We start from the raw sequence: 22,301 nt of genomic DNA, 5'->3' as shown, positions 1-22,301 counted from the left end.
CTTCTAGAATCTATAAATTCTTCCATTTTAAATTCTTATTCCTCCATATTTGAGCAGGAGCATCACAGCATTTGCCACACTGCAACGAAGAGATGATGGTCTCCTCCAGTCTAGTTCTGCTCTTTACTCACCAGGAGGTTCCAGAAAGCTATCCTGGGCCTGAGTCTCTTCTCATGAATAACGATGGAAGTCAGGAATAACTAGGGTTACCATCTTTTAGTTTTTAAAAAGGAGGACACTCCATGGGGACCCGGCCCCGCCCCTTCCCCGCCCCGCCCCAACTCTGCCCCACTCCTGAACGCGCCGCCCCCTGCTCCTCCCCCTCCCCTGCTTCCCGCGAATCAAATGTTCGCGGGAAGCCTGAAACAGGGAGGCTGGGGCGGGGTGCGGCGCGGCTCAGTCCGGCCCTCCTGGCTGAGCGGCTCCCTGTGGCGGCCGGCCCAGACCAAGAGGCTCTGGCCCCGGCGTCTCCCGCCCGGCTTGGCTCGGGCCCTGGGCCACTGGCTCCCGGCCTCGCGACCCCGGCTCCCGGCTCGGACCCCAGCTCCTGGCCCGGCCCCCGGCCCGGCCCCGCAACCCCGGCTCCCAGCCTGGCCCCGCGACCCCAGCTCCCAGCTCCCAGCCCCGCGCCCCCGGCTCCCGGCCCCTCAACCCTGGACCCCGGCTCGGCACCGCGCCCCCGGCTCCCAGACCGGCACTGCACCCCCGTCTCAGCACCGTGCCGCCGGCTCCCGGACCGGCACCGCGCCCGGCCCGGCACTGCGACCCCGGCTCCTGGCCCGGCCTGGCCCCCGGCCCAGCTCCGCACCGCCAACCCCAGCCCCAGAGGCCCCGGCCGAGCACCGCCGAGCCCTCCCTCCCTCCCCGGACATGTCTGGCTTTTGGGGATTTCCCCCCGGACGGGGATTTGAGCCCCAAAAAGCCGGACATGTCCGGGAAAATCCGGACGTATGGTAACCCTAGGAATAACACCATTGAAAAGTTTAAGATAAGCAGAATCAGGCCCTCTGCCTGGAAATTGTCGCCCCAAAGAGCAAGACACTCAAGGTCTCTCTCAAATCCCATTACCCTCACAATCTAACACCTATTAGTATTTCAGCCTGTCTCCCCTACTTCTGTTTTCTGCAGGACTGAAATACAAAAAAAAATCAAACTACAAACTCCAAAGACTGATTATGTGAAGACAACAGCTTCTTATCCAGCAGATCTGTTCCCTGTATGTATTAAGAGTTATATCTGCTTACTTTAGAAAGCAAAGCATGTTTTTTATACTCCTATTAGTTCAGCAGAGGCAACAAGCTACTGGAGATGAGGCTGAATTCCATCCTGACTTATACATCAACAGAAGGGACAACCAAATTTCAAATGAAGGACTAAAATCCACACTCAGTTAAACCTATTCAACTCCTCTGAAGATAATTGAGTTCCTCGTAAGTAAGAGCAGAATTCAACCTAAGGAATCTTCATTACTCATGACGATACATGAACAAGTTAGAGCTCTGCTTGATTTTCAGATCCCAGCTTCAGTTTGCAGAACTGGCAGTTAGAAGTAAAACAGTGGGTTTCCTAAGTAAACAGATTTCACTTGGACAAATTGAGACAGACAGTCTTATAACCCACACTGATATTTTTATAGTCAGAGTAGAACTGTACTTCAGAACAAATCCTGCTCCCACCTCTATCTGTACAGAGGGCCCATAACAGCAGAACTAGAGTAGTTCTACACAAAGGAAAGGCAGGATTTGGGTAATTGTACAGGGGATGTACAAATTCCTTGCAGGAAACTGAGCTGAGCCTCAAGGGTCTGCTGGAACACGGTTCGTTTCTACATGGATGGAGCAAGGAGCTCTCTGGCTTCAGTGACCACTCTAGTCATTGGTTTCAGAGTAGCAGCCGTGTTAGTCTGTATCCGCAAAAAGAACAGGAGTACTTGTGGCACCTTAGAGACTAACAAGCATAAGCTTTCGTGGACTACAGCCCACTTCTTCGGATGTAGTGGGCTGTAGTCCACGAAAGCTTATGCTCTAATAAATTTGTTAGTCTCTAAGGTGCCACAAGTACTCCTACTCTAGTCATTACATCCCAATGCTTATATCTGTAATTCTCTAAGGAAAACTGCTAAGTGTCTTGATCTATGATCTACAGTTCTATATATTGTACTTATTTAACTTTATACAGAAGAGATGCAAGACAAGACATTTAACTTTTCAACAGTAATAAGAAAAGTTCACAAGTGCAGAGAACTAAATTTCAAATTTATAATTCACTGGCAGGTTGTAAATACTACACTAAAAATACCTTATTACCTACAATTACTGAAGCATACATACAGAAAGAGCAGGAAAAGCTTGTTCATCCCTTTGCTGAATCTCATAAAGTGAGCGAGATTCTTCTATGGCCTGCTTCTCTCTGCGTTCCTCTGGAGACAGGCCAAAGTAGTTACAATCTCTGCTAATGTAGTCCAGATCTTCAGCTCTCTCCCAGTCTGGTTTTCTGTAGGGGAAGATGACCAAAAAATTGTCACAGAAATAGTCAAATGGATACCAAGTGTGAGAGTTCAGCTACCCCAGAATTACAATTGGGGAAAGCTGAGAGAATACAGCATACTGTACTAGCTATTCAGGTCCCATGAAGCCTATAGTAAAATAGTAACTGCAAATATCAGGATTAAGAGAAAAAAGTGTGTTCCATCTACAACATATTCCATTTTAGTTTCTTCCTAGGTGGTACTATAACAGAAGTTTGGATCATGTGCATTTTCTCCTATAATTTATAAGGTGTTCTCCCTTTGTTATTTCACAAGGTATTATTATACATCCTAACATAGAGCAAATATATACATTCAAGTGCTAATAAATGCATTTCAATAAAAGAATACATAACATGTTTTTCTTCTTCATGCTATTAAATTTATTTTGCATTATTCTGAACTTCTGATGAAGCCATATAAACAAAATATACTCCATCTCTCTGTGAAATGCCAGATAGTAAAAGACTAAGTACTCTTAAAAGACATAAAACCCTCATAACTTTTCTTTCTTGATTAAGTCTTCCAAATTTTCCATAGTCACTGCGACACCACAGCAAACATAATGGCCAAGAACATGTGATCTGTTGGTGCCTCAAGACAATGGCAAATCCACAGGAGAATGCAGAATGTTTGTCTGAGAGACAATTTCAGAGACACTGTAGAGCTGGGGTTCTCAACCTTTTTCTTTCTGAGGCTCCCCAAACATGCTATAAAAACTCCATGGCCCACCTATGCCACAATAACTGGTTTTCTGCATATAAAAGGCAGGTCCGCGTTAGGAGGTAGCAAGCAGGGCAATTGCCCAGGGCCCCATGGTACAGGAGGCACTGTGAAGCTAAGTTGTTCAGGGCTCCAGGCTTCAGCCCCATGCAGTGGGACGTCGGCTTTCTGCCCTGGGCCCCAGCAAGTCTAACCCCGGTCCTGCTTGGCAGACCCCTTGAAACCTGCCCCGGACCCCTGGTTGAGAACCACTGCTATAGAGGATGCTTTGGTTCTTTTTTGTAGTGGTTCTGCACTTATACTGGGATAGATATTACTCAACTATTATTGTGCAACATGTGGAAGTTAAGTGACTTGTGAACAGCTCTGTAAACCTGTTCTTGGCTAAAAACTTGAATACTTGATAAAATATAAAGGTTGTGATCATATATGATTGAATATGACCATTTATATCATTGATTTTACCAATGGTTATACAATAGCTACAAGTCTTGTACAACATATGTCATGCATGGTGTCAATGGAAAAAAGTTATGATTTTCTAATTAGGATTATCCTATTTATATGCCTGTTTCATTTTCATATCTGAAGTTATTAATATTGGCTACATACAGGCATCATACATATGTGCTGTATTCCTGGGTAACACCCACCAGGTAAAATTTACATTAAGGCCAGACAGCTATGTATTGATGGCCCATCAAGGACACTTAGCTCTCACTATGGGCCATAGAAGAAACTCTTTTTGCCCAGATAGCTCTTCCTGTGGATGCCTCAGCAAGAACGTGGGCAATGGCTGCCCTGTGAGTCAAAGCATGTAATGACATGTGATATGCTCATGTGACTCTGGACTCCATCTTGGGACAGTAACTTTCCATACGCAGGGGCTCTGGGCTTTGTTTGGGACAGTACATTTCCAGGCACATGCCAGAGGCTAGAGAAGACCCCTGAGATACACCTCTACCTCAATATAACGCTACCCGATATAACATGAATTCATATATAACGCGGTAAAGCAGTGCACCGGGGTGAGGGGGGGCTGTGCACTCCGGTGGATCAAAGCAAGTTCAATATATCGGGGTTTCACCTATAACGCAGTAAGATTTTTTGGCTCCCTAGGACAGTGTTATATCGAGGTAGAGGTGTATCTCCATTTTGCCTCTTTCCTGTCCTGATTCTCTGGACTGTGGATTTACAACTAAAAGGAACATTTTGAACTATGGACTGAGGACCTTCTAATCTTTTGGAAGTTATCAGAGACACTTTACAAGCCAGCAGTCTATTCAATCACTGCTACAAACCTGATATAAGGACTTTGCAATTATTTGTATGTATATGATTAACAGTTTAATTCTTTTTTCTTTTATTATTAAACCTTTAGTTTTTAGTTACTAAAAGGATTGGCCTCAGCATGATTATTGGATAAAATCTGGGTTAAATATTGATGTGGCTATGTGGCTGATCTCTTGGGATTAGAAGAACCCTATGTTTGATTAAATTGGTTTTCAGTAACCACTCAGAGTCTAATGTCTGGGTGGTGAGACAAGGGCTGGAAGGCCTAAGGAGACTGCATCTTTAGCTTCTTGTGTGGTGAGACAGAAATTTTACTTTTATTACTGGCTTCGTATAATCAAATGATAGAATAACCACCAGGCTAGGGTGAGGGTGAATTTCTCCACAGTTGGTCCTGAATCTGGCATCCTCAGCTGTGACCCACCAAGGCACGGTGACACAGGTAAAGTAGATTAAGAAGTCCACCAAGAGGAAAGAATTCATGGCTATTGGAGTCTAAGTTTTGACTGGCCCCATTAACAATTTTATTTCTACACCTAATAAGCTACTTTAGATGGTCATAAGTGCCTAATCCAAACTGAATATTATAGCCCTGAATATCCTGACAAACTGCTTCCAGTTCAACAGGCCCAATTTCCTCTGTTCATCCAGGGACACAAAATGGGGGAGGGGAGGGGAGTACCTCTCTGTTAATATGTGGGCCGTAGCTTTCACCATTCTGAGAAATGAAAAACACTTACTTCATATTTTGAGTTGATTAAATGTTTTTACTTTTAGATTGGTCAGAAAACATTGAGGACAACTAAGGAAAAGCAACTGAGCACTCCCATATTTGAGAAAAGCTTCATATTAAGCCCTTATTTGATGGTCATGAACAGTAAGAGAATATTAGTTTGTTTTTCGGTAATGCCCACCACCTGCTACATTTCTGGCCAATCTGTGCTCTGTGCTTTGAAAAGAGGATGACTTCTCTCTCAGATACCAAAATCAAAACCCATAGAATCACAGACATTAGAAATTCAAAAGATGGATTAGATTTATTAAATCTCAATGCCAACTCAGAATGGTCTTTTGCCCTTCAGTATTTTTGGGAATCCCACATTGTCAGCCAATGCAAGTTACATAAGATTGCTGGCAAAAGCAGAGCAAGATTGAAAGAGATTCAGTAAAGCTGAAGGACTAGACTCACTTTGACAATTCTGATAGTGAGGATAAATATAAAATTAATTGAGAAGGTCATTGGACTACAACACTACTCAAGTCCAACTTTTAAATGGAGAAAACTTAAGAATCTTGGAGAAAGAGGGCTTCAAAATATTTTCTAAATTATTCTGAAATGATGCAATACCAAAGGCTTGTCCTAGATGCACTGCTACCTAGGCACTGATAGAAATGAATGCCCCTCCACTGCCTAAATAACTCCCATCCTCCCCCAACTCATTTCCCCTTGAAAAAAAACATCTGTTTCTGCTCAATCATATGCAAGAAGTTAGGGTTACCATATTCTGTACCTCCAAATGGAGGACACTCCACGGCCCCCGGCCCCGCCCCCAGCCCCGCCCATACCCCCTCCCCAACCCCTCCCCCTCCCCAAAGTCTCCGCCCCCTCCCCTGCTTCCCGCGAACATTTGATTCGCGGGAAGCCTGAAGCAGGTAAGGGAGGTGTGGGGGGGAGGAGGCGCAGCCCAGGCTAGCCCCCCCGGCGGCTCCAGCCTGGGTCGGCTCGGGCCCTGGGGTGCCGGCCCCGGCCCACCACCCCCGGCCCGCCCAGCACTGCCGGCTCCCCGCGGGCCCGGCCGACCCGGCTCCCCGCCGGCCCGGCTCCCCGCGGGCCCGGCCGACCCGGCTCCCCGCCGGCCCGGCTCCCAGCCCGGACCCCGGCCCACCCGGCTCCCAGCCCGGACCCCGGCCTGGCACCACGCCCCCGGCTCCCCGTCCGGCCCCGCGCCCGGCCCTGCACTGCGCCCCTGCTTCCCGGCCCGGCACCATGCCCCCGGCCCCGCACCGCCGGCCCCGGCCGAGCACCACCCAGCCCTCCCGATTTTCCCGGACATGCCCGGCTTTTGGGGATTTCCCCCCGGACGGGGATTTGAGCCCCCAAAAGCCGGACACGTCCGGGAAAATCCGGACGTATGGTAACCCTACAAGAAGTGCCTATAATTCCCAAATATTCATCTGAGTGCTTTGCTGTAGCTGCAGTTGTGCTCCAAAGAGGGTACCAAGAGAGAAAGAACAAAGGATTCTGGGGCATATCTGTGACTAAAAGCTACCCACTATATCCAAGTGAGAAAAAAAGGTGAGCAGAAACTCTGCTGTAGAAGAGTGGTTCAGAGCTGGCCTGCTGGTGAGTGTCCCCTGCGGCTGAAATGCTAGTTTCACATCCCCTAAGAAGGGTGGAGGTATACACTATCCTTTATTTAAGATAAAGGCAGCACCGGAAATGCTATTTATTAGTGTGATGTACTTTTCTTCACTATATAAAAGATACAGAAACCTTCTTTTCCAGACTACTGCATAAAAATGTAACATAGCAAACATTTCACCATGTCAAAGTTCTGTGATGAACCTGCACACAAGATTCGCTTTAGAGCAGTGATTCCCAAACGGGGGTTCGTGAACCCCTGGGGGTTCGCGAAATGTTACAGGGGGTTCTCGGGAAAAAATTCCCTAATGGTGGACAGAGCTGTCCCTAGGGACCCGGACCCCAGGCACCATGGGGCCAGCAGCCCGCAGCCCCTGGACTTCCAAGAGCTAAGCAGATCAAAGCAAGCATATCTATCACACTGAGGAGATTTAAACTTCAAGACTCCTTATAAGAAATGGAAAGGGAGGTGGATATTTTTTGCTGTTTTTAAAATTAAATAGGCAGCTAGAATGGTTTTTAGAATTATTATGAAGAACAAGTTTAAGCTTTATTGTAACGTGCATTGTTTGTCTGGACTGGTCAAGACCTGAATGCTTGTGTAGGAGAAACTCTAAGTTGGCTTCTTAAATACCTTCTTGCTGGTTTCACATCTGATACTCCTTGATGAAACATAGCAGCCTTGTCTTATAACAGGCTTATTCAAAGTGATACAAGCTACGAAAGTGAGATCTTGGAAGATGTAATAAATGTAATAAAAATACTGTAATGATTAATAATAATAAATAGTGTGTAATAAGCATAGCATCAAAACAAAATTTTATATTTCCAAGATCACTGCTTTGATAATTTATACTCAGGTAAAGGAGAAAATCCCTGGAAATATTCATATTTAGGAGGGGGTTCACGAGAGTTGACATTTTAGTGAAAGGGGTTCACAGGTTGTTAAGGTTTGGGATCCACTGCTTTAAAGCAAGATTTCGTAACCTAATAAATTCAGTCAAATAAAGATGAATAATAGTATACAGAACCAAAAGTTAGAAGTGCTTCTAAAAAGATTCTGTATTTTGCAGTTTGACAACACTATCAAATTAAGAATTTTTACATTTAAGAATCTGAATCAATGTCATAAGAACCGGGGGGAAAAAAAATCTTCAGGAAACAAAGCCACATTTCCTATTAATTCTTTCCATATGTTAAGATTTATATGCGTCCTTGCTTAAGTATACGCATGTACAGTTTGACAGTTACAAGCTTATTTTTACTTCTCGGTAACAGAGTACTACTCGGAAACAATATTGACAAATGCAGAATATTTTCTAAAGATTGTTTTATCCTTTGCACTTTTTGAATTCATCAAGTGAAACTGCTATTTAATTACAAAATAAAATCTGTATGTCTTGTCTCTGGATAACATCTGAAAACAGTCGTCATAACCCAAAAGAAATTATCTGCCAAGTACCTAAATCTATAGCTAGAGTGTGATTTTAGACATTTGCTGTCAAAAACAAAAGCAGATCTGGGGATAGTACATGTGCTCCTCCACACAGTAGCAAAATCAAAAGACCAGGACAGCAAACAATACACAAGTTAAGGAACTGAAAACAACTTACGTAAATGCCATTAATCATTTTATTACTGTTTATATCTTCCCCTACCCTGTGTCAGTCTTGTCCTATTTAGATTGTAAGCTCTTTGGGGCAGGAACAGTCTACTGCTCTGTGTTTGTACAGCATCTAGCACAATGAGACCCCACGCTTGATTGGCCCTTAGCACTACCATAAACTTTTAATAAAATAATAATAAAAGTGCCAGCAAAAACAAAACAAAAATAAAAATAAAAACACTAGCATCCTCTTGAATTCTTTGCCTTAATTAACATAGATTCCATGCAATGGGTTCTGAAACTGACACACTATATTCCCTCCCAGCCCATGGTCCTCCAAGGGCAGCCATTTTAGGCTTCCAGTTCCCGGCCATCACCCCTATATGGTGGAGACCCACATCTCATTTCCCCTTGACCAGAGATTTTAAGGCTACACAGCTCCCTGCCTTACACTGTGATGTCCCCAGCAAGCCAGACAGCCTAAAAAAGCCAGCACCTGTGCTCTGCTTTCTCTCTGAGGGCTATGACCACTATATTGCCTGCAGTTATACGATACCACACTTCTTCTCCTAAGCAAACAAATTTATTCTTAAGGTAAAAGCATTACAGAGAAAACAATAAAAGAGCCTGCACGCATGCTAAAAAGTTTACCAGACATCACACCCAGCTCCAACACAGGGATCTGGTTGGTTTCAGTCCTTCAAAACCCACAACTGGATTTTCCCCATGATTACAAGCCCATCTATTTTAGATCCAGAAACAGATCCCAGACTGGGCAGATCAGCCATTTCTTTATGCAGCTCAGGCCTTTGATCTTGGCCTTCTGTAACAGGTAATCAGCAGATAATCACCCTCTCCTCAGGAAGTAACTTCAAAAGGCTACATGTTTGCATAATCAGAGTTGGGGAATTTGCATTAACCTCTTTAGAGATTCCCCAGAAAATCCACTTAACACTTATTGTCCCAAAAGTCCATACTTGCCTGGCACAATTTCAGTATAGTCTGTTGAACTCCCAACATCTCCCCTCTAAAGAAGTTACATACAATTCCGGCCCACACTAATAAATATATATATTTTTTAAACTTAATACAGTAAGGTCTTTCAAGGATATTGCCATATCTGTCACACTTGATATTGAACATCAGCTGGGATGCACAAGAAACAAGCCTTTGAGCTGTAAATGGCCAAGGCCCAAGATAATGAAGATCTTATTTCTCATTTTACCTTACAGACTGGGAGGGATTCCTGCCCGGAGTTTTGTGCTCAGTGGATGTCTGCTGAGACTGTGAGAACTGATGCAGTCTGGTTCCCACAGCATACTGTTGTCGAGGAGGTAGCACTGACTGGGTTTTTATTGGCTTGCTTTGATTCTTTGGCCCTCTGCAGTCTGCATCTGTGTCACAGAATCAGAAACATTTCATAATATTTTTCTCACAATTACTAGAAACAATGTTTCTGCAATTAGAAGAGGGAAGAATCCTACCAGGCTGAATATTTTGCCCACATGCTGTAGAGAACTTTTTTATCTTCTTCCCTGACACAGTATTCCAGCCCTCCATAGGAGATGCCTGTGGAAGTGGTTTAAGGCTTTTCAGTGAGACAGCATGCCTGCATAACAGAAAGAGAAAAAATATAGAGGTCTATAGATTGGACTGGGGTTTGTATAAACAACACCAAATGTTTACTATGACAGAAGGCTCTTTTCTGTTTCTGGGAGAAATACATTGAAGTTTTCTTTGCTCTTGTGTTTAACATGTTGCATGAGCTTAACGAGGACAGTAAAAAAAAAAAAAAAAAACAGTTAAAGGTCTTATAGTTTTGAGTTCTCAGAAACAGAAATAAGCTTCTAAACTGAAACAGTTTTCAACAATTTGTACAGAACATGCACAATTTTAACTCATAACAATGCTATTTTGTAATGAAAATAACCCAAAAACAAGTTTTGTTAAAAAAATATATATATATTTTTTGAGGGGAGGGAGAATAGCTTATTGATTTTTACGTATAAAATAGATATTTTAACATCCTGACACAAAGACAAGGCAGAAGGATAGTAAGAACATTCAATTAATGAGACCAGTGACTATGTCTACTTTCCTCCCTTGACTAAGTAGTCATTTTAAAGCAAACTAAAGAAAATATCAAGTGAAAACAGACAACTTATCAGCACTTTCTAAAGCTTTGTGGACAAACACGTACATATGTCCTTGATTTGGAAACTACAGGGCTTTTCCATCTTAATCTTTACAGAATGTCACAAAGAGCAGCACACTGGGCAGATTGCAGAGTAGCAGCCGTGTTAGTCAGGAACATGACAACAGATTTAGGGATATAGCCAGGGATATAAACGAACTTTAAATTACGGAGCATTGATTGCTTTTATCTAGGCAGGTAGCATGAACTGAAAGTGGCATTTGAATTATCGGATATGAAGATATTCAGTTTGGTGGGGAGGGTGGATGAGTACTGGTTTAAACTTGAACTGTAACTGACTGTTACTCCATGCACCTATTAAAGGCAGTTCTAATATAACTATAGCAAATTTGCAAAATAAAATACAATTTTGCAAGATGACATCACAGTTGCCAAGTGTCTTACTCCTTCCGTCCCAATGCTATGACTGGAGAAAGTGTTCCCTGTCTGGATTCCTCTCTTCAAACCTTAGCATTGGAGAGATTTCCCTCAACAACTCTCCTCAACCCTTATCACATGATCAGGAGTTATTCTGTGAGAGAGTGAGGAAGAAGTTACAGCACCTGCAATACAACTTAAGGGAGATGGCTCAGATAACAGCCATTTTGTTGCCTTGATATCTGGGGATAAAGACATGAGTATTAATTCAATCAACACACAGCTCTTTCTGTATGAAATCAGGCAGACTAAAGAGTTAATTAGCGATTACATAAGTCTGCTATTCCCTTTCACAACACTTTGAACGTGAAAGTTAGCCACAGTTCTAGCATCCAATTACAGAAGCATTACCAGTAATTCCCTAGTGGGAAAATATCATGCTGTCTAGGTTTGGAGTTTGTACAGAAAATGCTCTAATTTGAGTTTTTTAAAGAATAAATATGTCAATTAATCACAGTTAACTCATGCGATTAACTCAAAAAAATTAATTGTGATTAATCGCACTGTTCAATAATAGAATACCAATTGAAATTTATTAAATATTTTTGGATGTTTTTCTACATTTAAAAATATATTGATTTCTATTACAACACAGAATACAAAGTGTATAGTGCTCACTTTATATTATTTTGTATTACAAATATTTGCACTGTAAAAATGATAAAAGAAATACTATTTTTCAGTTCACCTCATACAAGTACTGTAGTGCAATCTCTTTATTGTGAAAGTGTAACTTACAAATGTAGATTTTTTTTTGTTACGTAACTGCACTCAAAAACAAAACAACGTAAAACTTTAGAGCCTACAAATCCACTCAGTCCTACTTCTTGTTCAGCCAATTGCCAAGACAAAACACGTTTGTTTACATTTACGGGAGATAATGCTCTTATTTACTTCTTATTTACAATGTCACCTGAAAGTGAGAACAGGCATGGCACTTTTGTAGCCAGCGTTGCAAGATATTTATGTGCCAGATATGCTAACCATTCGTATACCCCTTCATGCTTAGGCCAGAGGACATGCTTCCATGCGGATGATGTTCATTAAAAAACATAATACGTTAATTAAATTTGTGACTGAACTCCTTGGGGGAGAATTGTACATCTCCTGCTCTGTTTTACCTACATTCTACCATATATTTCATGTTATGTCAGTCTTGGATGATGACCCAGCACATGTTGCTGTTCGTTTTAAGAACACTTTCACTGCAGATTTGACAAAATGCAAAGAAGGCAGCAATGTGAGATTTCTAAGGATAGCTACAGCACTTTGACCCAAGGGTTAAGAATCTGAAGTGCCTTTCAAAATCTGAGAAGGACGAAGTGTGGACCATGCTTTCAGAAGTCTTAAAAGAGCAACACTGATGCGGAAACTACGGAACCCAAGCCACCATCTGACTCAGATAATGAAAATGAACATGCATCAGTCCGTTCTGCTTTGTATCGTTATCAAGCAGAACCCATCATCAGCATGGACACAAGTCTTCTGGAATGGTGGTTGAAGCATGAAGGGACATATGAATCTTTAGCACCTTTGGCACGTAAATATCTTGCAATGCTGGCTATAACAGTGCCAAACGAAAACTTGTTCTCACTTTCAGGTGACATTGTAAACAAGACGTGGGGAGCATTGTCTCCTGCAAATGGTAACCAAACATGTTTGTCTGAGCGATTGGCTGAAGTAGGACTGAGTGGACTTGTAGGTTCTAAAGTTTTACATGGTTTTATTTTTGAATGCAGTTATTTTTTGTACATAATTCTATATTTGTAAGTTCAACTTTATTATAGAGAGTTCATTACAGTACTTGTATTACATTGTAATGAAAAATAAATATAAAAAGAGCACTGTCCACTTTGTATTCTGTGTTCTAATTGAAATCAATATATTTGAAAATGTGGAAAACATCCAAAAATATTTAAATAAATGGTATTCTATTGTTTAATCGCAATTAACTTTTTTAATCATACAATTCGTTTTTTTAATTGCTTGACAGTCCTAAAATATACCATAATTTACAGAGGTACACACCTACAAGATGTTTTTATGCTGTGTGTAGATAGGGTTGGGGAGTAAGTTCACACTTTTAGAATAGCAACGTAACTGTTGTTCAGACAGTTTCAGTTACTGTAGAAAGCAACCAGCCCTTTATCTGAAGTACTGCTATGGTAAAATGATCAGCAGATGATAAACACTAAAAAGGGGGGAACCTGCATTAATAAAGTTCTACATGATAAACTTATATATGAAAAGTTTACTTACTTTTCTCCAAGCTCTTCTACAAAAACAATAACTGGTCCATTCTCAGAGCGAACCTCTTGGATATGGGCATTATAAAATTTCCCATTGTGGTCTAAGCGCACCTGTGGAAAAATTATCAGGGAAAAAAAGAGGTTGTTAGTAGTACATAAAGAACACTCAAAGAAAAGGGACGACAGATTTTTTTATCTCAGTTCCCTAAATGGCCCCCTCAAGGGCTGAACTCACAACCCTGGGTTTAGGAAGCCAATGCTCAAACCACTGAACTATCCCTCCACCTAAGTAGTGCTATGGCAAAATGGGAATGGGGGTGGGGGGAGGACAAATAGCTCAGTGGCTTGAGCATTGGCCTCCTAACCCCAGGGTTGTGAGTTCAATCCTTGAGGGGGCCACAGAGATCTGGGGCAAAATCAGTACTTGGTCCTGCTAGTGAAGGCAGGGGGCTGGACTCAATGACCTTTCGGGGTCCCTTCCAGCTCTATGAGATAGGTATATCTCCATATATTTTTCCTTTATTTTTTTTTTTTTTAAAAAAGGGAAGATTTAACCCTTGAACACCCAGCAATGTCAGCAACTGCCCCCTTGGCAATAACAGAAGTCCTGGGGGATATCAAGAAATGTTGCTTCCATGATAGTGTTAAAAATAATCAAAGGTAAACTTTAACCCCTACTACTTATTTGAATGACCCTATACAAAAAAAAAAAAAAAAAAAAAAAAAAAAAAAATCAAAAGATTCCCCGACAGCATTACTCTATACAGTGTTGGAGAAATCACAGCCTTCAAACCAACCTGGAATAACACTTAAAAGCAAGTAATGCATTAGAGAACAGGATAGCAACATACTGTTTTGAAAAGTATGCTCAGCTTGGTTAAAATTCTAGCACAGAACATTTTTTGACACAGATGGAACTTTATTAATGTAGTCTCACTAGGGATATTAATACCAGTCCTTTCAAAAGTTTACCTCCTGAAACAATCATTTTGTCAGTGTTTTTATTTTTTAAATAAAAACATACATATTTCATTCTTTTGTAAAAAAAAAAAAAAAAAAGGTCATGATAATGATTAATTATGGTTTCTGCAGACATAACGTTTACATTCCTAAGATTAAGGAACAATAAAACGTGTATAGGCATTTTATGTGCTGAGGCTACTCAACACACTAATCACATATGTTTCACTGTTTATCCTTATCCTGTTGTCCCTTTCCCACTTGTGTGTTGGGTTTTTTTGGTTTGGTTTTTAAATGCAGCTATCATTATCCTACCATATACAGAGACTGTAAAATCGCAGGAGCATGGAGAGTCTGTGTGTGCATCCATGTGAAGTACCTATCACAATGGGGCCCTGAATCCCAAATGGTCCCGTAGGCACTACAATAATAATACTGGATGCATAATGAAAATACGGTTAAGTATTACGATTTTTCCCCCACTTTGTTTTATGTCAAGATTTATTGTTTTTAAGCATCCTATCACTATTTTTTCCTCATCAAGAAATTCAGAAGTACGGCTGTCATTTTTCCCCTTTCCAATAACGTGATGCCTGGATATTAAAACATTTAATTAAGTTAGTACAGACTATAATAAAAAAAACATAAGGTGAACAAACTTTCCATTACTTGCAACAGAATCCAGAGGGCATGGTTAGGAACACTGCTACAGTAAAATCTCCATCTTTTTAACTCTGCTTCAGTGTCTTCTTCCTGTTTCACTTGGATATCCCTAGCGTTCTTGCCCAAAACAGCACTACTTTATTCCTAGTTAGAAACTGATTTTTTTTTTAAATAAAGCAACTTATTCTACAATAAATGGCCTAAAATAAATCATAAAATTAAGACTGGGTGCAAAAGTTTGTGAGACAGGCACAAGTGTTAGTTTTTGGATGCGGACTCAGGCCCTGAGCCTGCAAACACTTATGCATGTGATTCAATTTAAGCACATTAACTGTCCTACTGAATGTAACTTGGGACATTAAGCACGAGTGTCTGCAGGACTGAGGCCTTTTTGCATAATAAATTTTATCACACTTTATGCTCCCCAAGCATATCCTACTGTATCTTTATTGGCAGAGTTTCCAACTAAGGGTATTCACATAATAAATGAGCATACTCATTTAAATGTAGGCAAAAAAATTTAAATAGAAAATATTAACAATGCAGTTAAACCAAAAGCCAAGGAAAAAATTGGTCTCCAGGACACAAGGCATAGAAGTTACTATTTCAACTAACTACTTACTTTACATTTATCTCCAACTGAATATTGCATGCCAGCAGCAATGGAAAAATCCCGTTTTTGCTGATCTGTAAACAACATCAGTATATAGCAGTCAGATTACAATAATTTTCCACCTATTATAAAAATTGTTTAGGCACTGCAACAAAGAACAATCTAATTTAATTTAATTTTTGTCCCATTAGTATCTTGGGACTGAAATAACTATTTAGGCCCTGAATCTGCAAGCTAACACATGTGGGCAGATCCCTGCACTTGCTCAAAGCATTTTTGGGACTTCACAGAGCCCACCCTTATAGATCAGCTTGACAAAGAGGGGCTCTGGATGGGGCCTTAAATACTAACTTACCCTGTTTTGACTTTAGCCAAACTTCATATTCAACATTTCTGTAAACCGACGGATTGAGTGACTGAAGTACTTTTCTAGGCAAAAATGAGGTGGGATTTCCATTGTTCTTAAGGTGCTGTACAAAACAGAACAAAGTAGCAAGTGACCAAATACATACAGATTTACAGCCGCTCATTTAGTATCAGATCACTCACAAGTGTCAAACTGGAATGTAAAGCAGTTAGATGCTTATAAAAGCATTAACAGCTATGAAAGGGAATTTCCTTTCAACACACAGCAACAAAGCTAGACACTAAGCAACAGTAAGGATGGCCCCTAACCCGTGAGATTTCTAATGCAAATTTGAATATAACTTTAAGAACTATATAGTTCTCCTAATGTACCATATTTAAAAATGAAGAAACTCAAGTTACTCGAGAAACATTAACCTTTGTAAAATACAGCCAAATACAACTAAATAGGAAAGAAGGGTTAATGTAAAAATACCTTGTTGCCGGAAAGAGACTTTAATCCATTCATATCATTAACTGCAGCAGTTTTACTTCTGTAAAGAATAAGATGCTTTAAATGACGTAGTTGAAATTAGGATTCATAAACTGATCAGAAATACCTTACATATTGTACACAAGAATTACCCCTAACCTTCATAATGAAGCTAAAAAATTTCACACTATATGCACTCGTGAATATATGTATCCGAAGAAGTGGGCTGTAGTCCACGAAAGCTTATGCTCTAATAAATTTGTTAGTCTCTAAGGTGCCACAAGTACTCCTGTTCTTCTTTTCGTGAATATATATTGCTCTTAGAAGCATAATTATGAAGTTCCACAAATTGAAAGTTATTCTCTTGTTATATTCACAAATAAAATTCAGTACAGACTGTACAGTTCCAAATTAGATTTAGCAACTCACCCAGTAAAAATTTGAAACAGGAAATTTAAGTCCTTTAGATGAGACTTTAGCAATCAGGCCTGAGAGAAAACAACCCGACTCAACTGAAGAAACAAATGAGGCCATTTAATCAACTCATATTTATTACCTAGCCTGAGTCTGGTCATTCTCATTTTCCCTCATCTTCTACACCTGCTGCTATTGAAAAGTTTGCTTCCCATGAACAGAGGGTAAAAAACATCATTTGTTTCTAAGAACAGCTGAAGGAGATCTTCTGCATTTGAACAGATTACTGCTTTCTTCATTACATAATAGCAGCTATGGCAAAATTTTAATTTCTAAAAAATTAAATTCACTCTTCCTCAAAAAAAAATATAAAACTTGCTCCAGATAAATAATTAAGAAAACACACACACTAATCTCAACTTTTCCCTAAAAACAAGAAAAATAATTTTAAAATACTGCTTAACGAAAGCAGCAAAATGTATGTAATTTGTGTTGAGACAGGAGTAAGGTTACTTGTTCTAGCTTTCTCACATTGGTAATGCGTTTGGTGGTCTCAATCTAGTCTCAAATGACTATATGCCCTCTCAGTTACAAAAATGCCTTATTATTTAGCATCATATGCTCATAAGGATCCAAAAACTGATACATTGCAAAAGCCATGCTGCCAGGGGCTCCCCCAATTGCCCTGGGACCCCCTCCCAGTGGGCAATCCACAGAGAAGGAAGCAGCATAAGTTGAAGCAGATTCTTGTCTAAATTCTGCTCTCAGTTACACCAGTGTAAATCAGGAGTAATTCCTCTGTAGTCTATGGAGATACTCACTATTTACACACATTTAAACAAGATCAGAATTTGACCTTCTTTCTGTAGTAGCTTCCACCAGCTTCCTCCAATGATTTTCAGCATGAGGAGAATCCAACAGAGCCAGCCCCCATACCTCATTACATTCCCTCCCTCACGTATGAAGCTGGAACACGGTCAAATTCCCCATAGAGCGGCTTCTGTGGTTTGACAGGAAGAGGGGGCATGCAGCAGTGATAGACCTTCCTCTACTACAGGTGATCTAAACCTGGAATGCAGGCAAAACCATCCCTCTGATTGCAGAAGGCACCACAAAATCCTATGTAAGATCTAGTGAACAGTACAAATTTCATACTTTCATGAGCATTACAATTCACCCTCGACCTTTTTCCTCCCTCTTGTAAGTAAACTATTTTTAAAATGACACATAGTATTTTGCTCCCTGCCAGGAGCTCTACTGACTATCTAATCACTGTGAATTGCTCAACCATAATTTAATAATTAATTTTAAAATACCCCTTACTTGCAGTTGTCGTCTTCTGAATCTGAATCAGACACTTCACTGCTACCATTATTTTCCTCTGTCACACCTAGTTCCACTAGGATTTTATTCACATCAGTACAAAACACTTTTTCATACAGCAATTCATAAAGAAGAGCTGGGGGGAAAATCAGTTAGGATTTAATGACTGCAAATGAGATTTTACTCAACATCTGAGAGGTTATTTTAAATAGTGTCAAGAAAACTTTTTGAAATGTTAGGTGAAGAAGAAATAGAGTTACAATTTACAGATTATAAACACCAGATTTTTACAAGTGCAGAACCCCTGAAGTTCCCACTGATTTCAACTGTGGGGACTCAGCACTACTGAAAACTAAGCCCTCAACTCTTTGGGATAGTGACTTTGACCCCAATCGCGCAATTGAATGGGCATGCACACTGTGCTCGATTGAAGAACCAAGGCCTATGTCTGTAGAGTGCCTAGCACAATGGGCCCTCATACCTGACAGAGGACTTTAGGCACTACTGCAACAATAAAAAATAAACATCCAGTAAAAAAAGACAAAAAAGTTTATTTTACTTTGGGCCTAACCCTTCAATTCTCATTCATGCTCATTAACACACCTGATTTCAGTGGAAATTCAGACATGCAAGAACTCCACGATTAACACTGACAAACTTTCTCTTATTGTTTAGAGTACAGATATAAAACTGGCATTGTGGCCAAGTGATAATGCAATTACTGTGAATTAGGAGGTTGAAGTCTCAATGATAGAATATCCAGGCCCAATAAAGAGGAATTAAGCTATCCTTTTCTATTTCTTTTGCATTTAGCTTTATAAATCATAAATACTGGTCTCTCTCGTTCCTTTACTATATGCAGTCAATTTCATCATGCCTCAAAAGATGACAAGATCATAATCCAAATCTCTGGTCAGGATGACGCAGCCTTTGTTGACTAGTTCTACATGAGTTGAAAACCACATCACTACAATGGTAGGTTCAGGTACAACTATACTTTAAGCAAAGGAAAAGAGCTCTAGATGAAGATTTGTTAATAGTGCAAAACAAAGAGCAATCACTTTTTTGGGCCTTTGGTGAAACCATATACTTTACTGCAAAGCTTACCAACCAAAATAGTACTTACATTGGCACAAAGCAGCTCTTTCTGTATACTCTATAGGATAAACAATATCATAGTGATTTCCATTTGAAAAACACAGTAGTACCTAGAGAAGAGGAGAGAAAGGATATTTAAACAAGTGATTTGTCGTGTGATGATTTTATAAAGTTAACAGCATCTTTTTCAATGCAATTCTATGTGCCCACATACTGTGCTGCAAAATTTTCAGGGCTTCATAATCACTAGAGAGAAAAAAAGATACTACAACTTTCTGTGGATATATACTGGATCTAGTCAACTAGAAAAATTCTGCTAATACAGAAAAATGTATGTAAGAGGTTTGATTTGTAGCAGATAATTTGATGTTATAAACATGTACGATAATAAGGAATTTAAGACTCCTTTTTAAATAAACCAACTACATATTAGTACCTAACAATAGCTACCAAATATAACATACAACATATTACAATACGAGTTATTTCTGTAGACATAAGTTATTATTTCACTCTATTGTTCCATTTCATGTCCAAAACTAGGGGCCACACTGTTTTATACATTTTATTGTTGTTTCATTTTTCATTACAAAGAGAAGACTGTTGTGACATTCTCAAACTGTAACAAGTCCTAGGCTATTAAAAATATATATTACTTGTGTATTGAGTAATGAGAACTGTGATTACCTATTTGCTTTAAGAACATTTTAATTGATAATTGCATCTTATATTAGTCCTAAAAATATTTTTGTTTGGTTTTGTTTTACCTTGTCAGGAAAGTCATTTTCAGTTACACGTGAAGGAGAAGCATTTGGTTCCTGATATATTATAAAATCCTTCCTAGAAAAAACAAGAATTCAAGTGAAAATATATTCAGAGTGAGAATTCAAGTGAAAATTCAAGGACTATCTAAGCAAAAAAAAAAAAAACACTCCTTAAAAAAAAAAATAAAAAAGAATAGTGATTAACATCAGTATAAGCAGAGCTAGTAAAAAAAATTGGCTTATTTTCCACAGAAAATTTTTATTTTCTCAGCAGAAATTCAAAAACCAAAATATTTTGGAACTCCTGGTGCAGTACCTCATGGGAGCTGTAGTTTGGTTTTCTCATGTTCTTATTTTCCTCTATAGGCCAAGCTCTCTGGTTGGACTACATCTCTTATGGTGCGCTATGGTCCTTCACCCCCCTGGAGAGGGAAAGCAGTGCATCATGGGGATCCTAGGCCATGGTACGTCTTGGGGAAACCCAGGCCATAGAGGACAATGGGGTCACGAGGCAACTGAACTATAACTTCCATGCAGTACCACAGCAGTATTTCTAAGTCAAAATGTGTCAGTTTTCAGGTTAAAAAAAACCAGACAAACACACACACACACACACACACACACACACACACACACGCCATGGAAACTAGGCACTAAAGAAAAACAAACAAAACAAAAACAAAAAACCTCTATTTTCTGCCCAAAAACACATTCAGAGAATTTCGACCAGCCCAAAGTACAAGTGAACCTTGCAGATGGATACAATACTATTCCTCTAAAGAATTGACATGATATATAAATCCATTACACACAGTTAACTCAGAATCTCTCTGTACAAAACCAGTAAAAGTTAAACTTAGAAACATCAGACCACAAAATTCAGTGATATAAATATCAAAGCATTAACAATCTCGACAAATGCAGAAGGTAGTTTAAGTCAGGATGTTTCTCCCTTTCTCTCCCAAGTAATTATTCAAAATTCTCATAGAACTTCTCACTCCACTAGTTTACAATGGTTAAAGTACTATAGTCAAGAAGTAAAAATAACAGTGTAATTTTGTTTCATTTCTTGTCAAATGGGAAATGAAATATGGTAACCAGTTGCAACTCATTTGTTGCTTTGCATACAAATAATAATATATTAACGGGCATGGAGACTGGGCTGCTTCCTTATTCCTATAATAGAGTTGAAGCACATTGGTGAGGCAACATGAGGAAGCTTTGACTATCCGTGCCACACTGAACTGTTGTGCAGTTCGAGGATTTCCATCTCCAAAGCTGTCAACCCAGCATGCTGCATGAGCACTGAGATTCATCTTTTACAAAGGCATGTGTTGCTAAGTAGATGTTGCATAATTGCAGGGATGGCTTTTCAAGCAGAAATAATTCTGCCATATCACACTTAGAAGGATTCAACACAAAGAGCCTATTCCATATTATATCTTAGCATATTCCAAATTTGCATTTAAAAAAAAAATTTTTTTATTACCTTAAAAAGTAGCACATAAAATGTCAAATGTGATACAAACTAACAAGAACTTGAAAATTCACAGTTAAAACCCACATGCTATCTTATTTGCCTTTTCTATTCCACAAGAGCACGAGTGAAAGAGAATATCAATCTTCATTTTTCATTTCCAAGTTGTTATCAATCTGTGTCATCATAATCTTAACTTTATTTTAATCATTATCTTTGTATTTATCCTTTGGATAAAATTCCCACCTATTTTAATTCTTTGTTCAGTAATCACTATTGTTTTTCAATTTCTTCGTCTCTTAGTCTAATCAGAAACACTAATAAACTCTGCAAGATTAAGTCATGTGTTCATAGGTAAATTTTTAGAGATAGAAAATTATTCTAAAAACAAATCTAGAAGAAATCGTTTGGAAAGGAAAAATGTATTCTAAATCTCCTTGACTGTTAAGTTCTTCTGTCTTTCAGGGGAGCCATCTCTTTTCTGGAGATCTAGAAAAAATTACCAGACACCAGCCAACAAAAGGTCAGGAACAAAGGCTGCAGTGGAGCACAAACTGATCTGGTCTTCCATTTTTTTCTTGACTAGTGCCTGGCAAGAGTAGCCTGTCATCCCTCCCTATGCCTGGAAATTTATACCTCCTCTTGTTTCCATTTCTTCTCTCAGAAAGGGGGAAGGGAAACACGATTTTTCCTCCCACCTCCTCCAGAAAGAGGAGGTGGTGGTTTCCCCTCTAAACATGCCATTGCCTCTGCTACTGC

The 22,301-nt window shown here is 39.8% G+C and overlaps 1 protein-coding gene across 6 annotated transcripts in view; it reads right to left on the bottom strand.

Annotated features, from left to right (window-relative positions):
* OTUD4 (OTU deubiquitinase 4) overlaps positions 1 to 22,301 on the bottom strand; it is a 51,606-nt gene that overhangs the window by 12,481 nt on the left and 16,824 nt on the right. For 4 of the 6 annotated variants that reach the window (XM_054030258.1, XM_054030254.1, XM_054030256.1 and 1 more), the window contains 10 exons: positions 20,069 to 20,141; positions 19,330 to 19,411; positions 18,204 to 18,339; positions 16,470 to 16,527; positions 15,984 to 16,098; positions 15,638 to 15,702; positions 13,403 to 13,503; positions 9,996 to 10,120; positions 9,737 to 9,905; positions 2,331 to 2,493 (listed from right to left, as the gene is read on the bottom strand). In XM_054030258.1, coding sequence (XP_053886233.1) covers positions 2,331 to 2,493; positions 9,737 to 9,905; positions 9,996 to 10,120; positions 13,403 to 13,503; positions 15,638 to 15,702; positions 15,984 to 16,098; positions 16,470 to 16,527; positions 18,204 to 18,339; positions 19,330 to 19,411; positions 20,069 to 20,141 — 1,087 coding nt within the window. Of the gene's footprint in view, positions 1 to 2,330; positions 2,494 to 9,736; positions 9,906 to 9,995; positions 10,121 to 13,402; positions 13,504 to 15,637; positions 15,703 to 15,983; positions 16,099 to 16,469; positions 16,528 to 18,199; positions 18,340 to 19,329; positions 19,412 to 20,068; positions 20,142 to 22,301 lie in introns of those variants that run through there. The other 2 variants (XM_054030257.1, XM_054030259.1) reach the window with 2 other exon arrangements.

Source organism: Malaclemys terrapin, chromosome 5 (assembly GCF_027887155.1).
Source record: "Malaclemys terrapin pileata isolate rMalTer1 chromosome 5, rMalTer1.hap1, whole genome shotgun sequence".
NCBI classification, from domain to species: domain Eukaryota; kingdom Metazoa; phylum Chordata; order Testudines; family Emydidae; genus Malaclemys; species Malaclemys terrapin.
The sequence above is the reverse complement of the archived record's forward strand: the minus strand, read 5'-3'. Positions and strand labels throughout refer to the sequence as shown.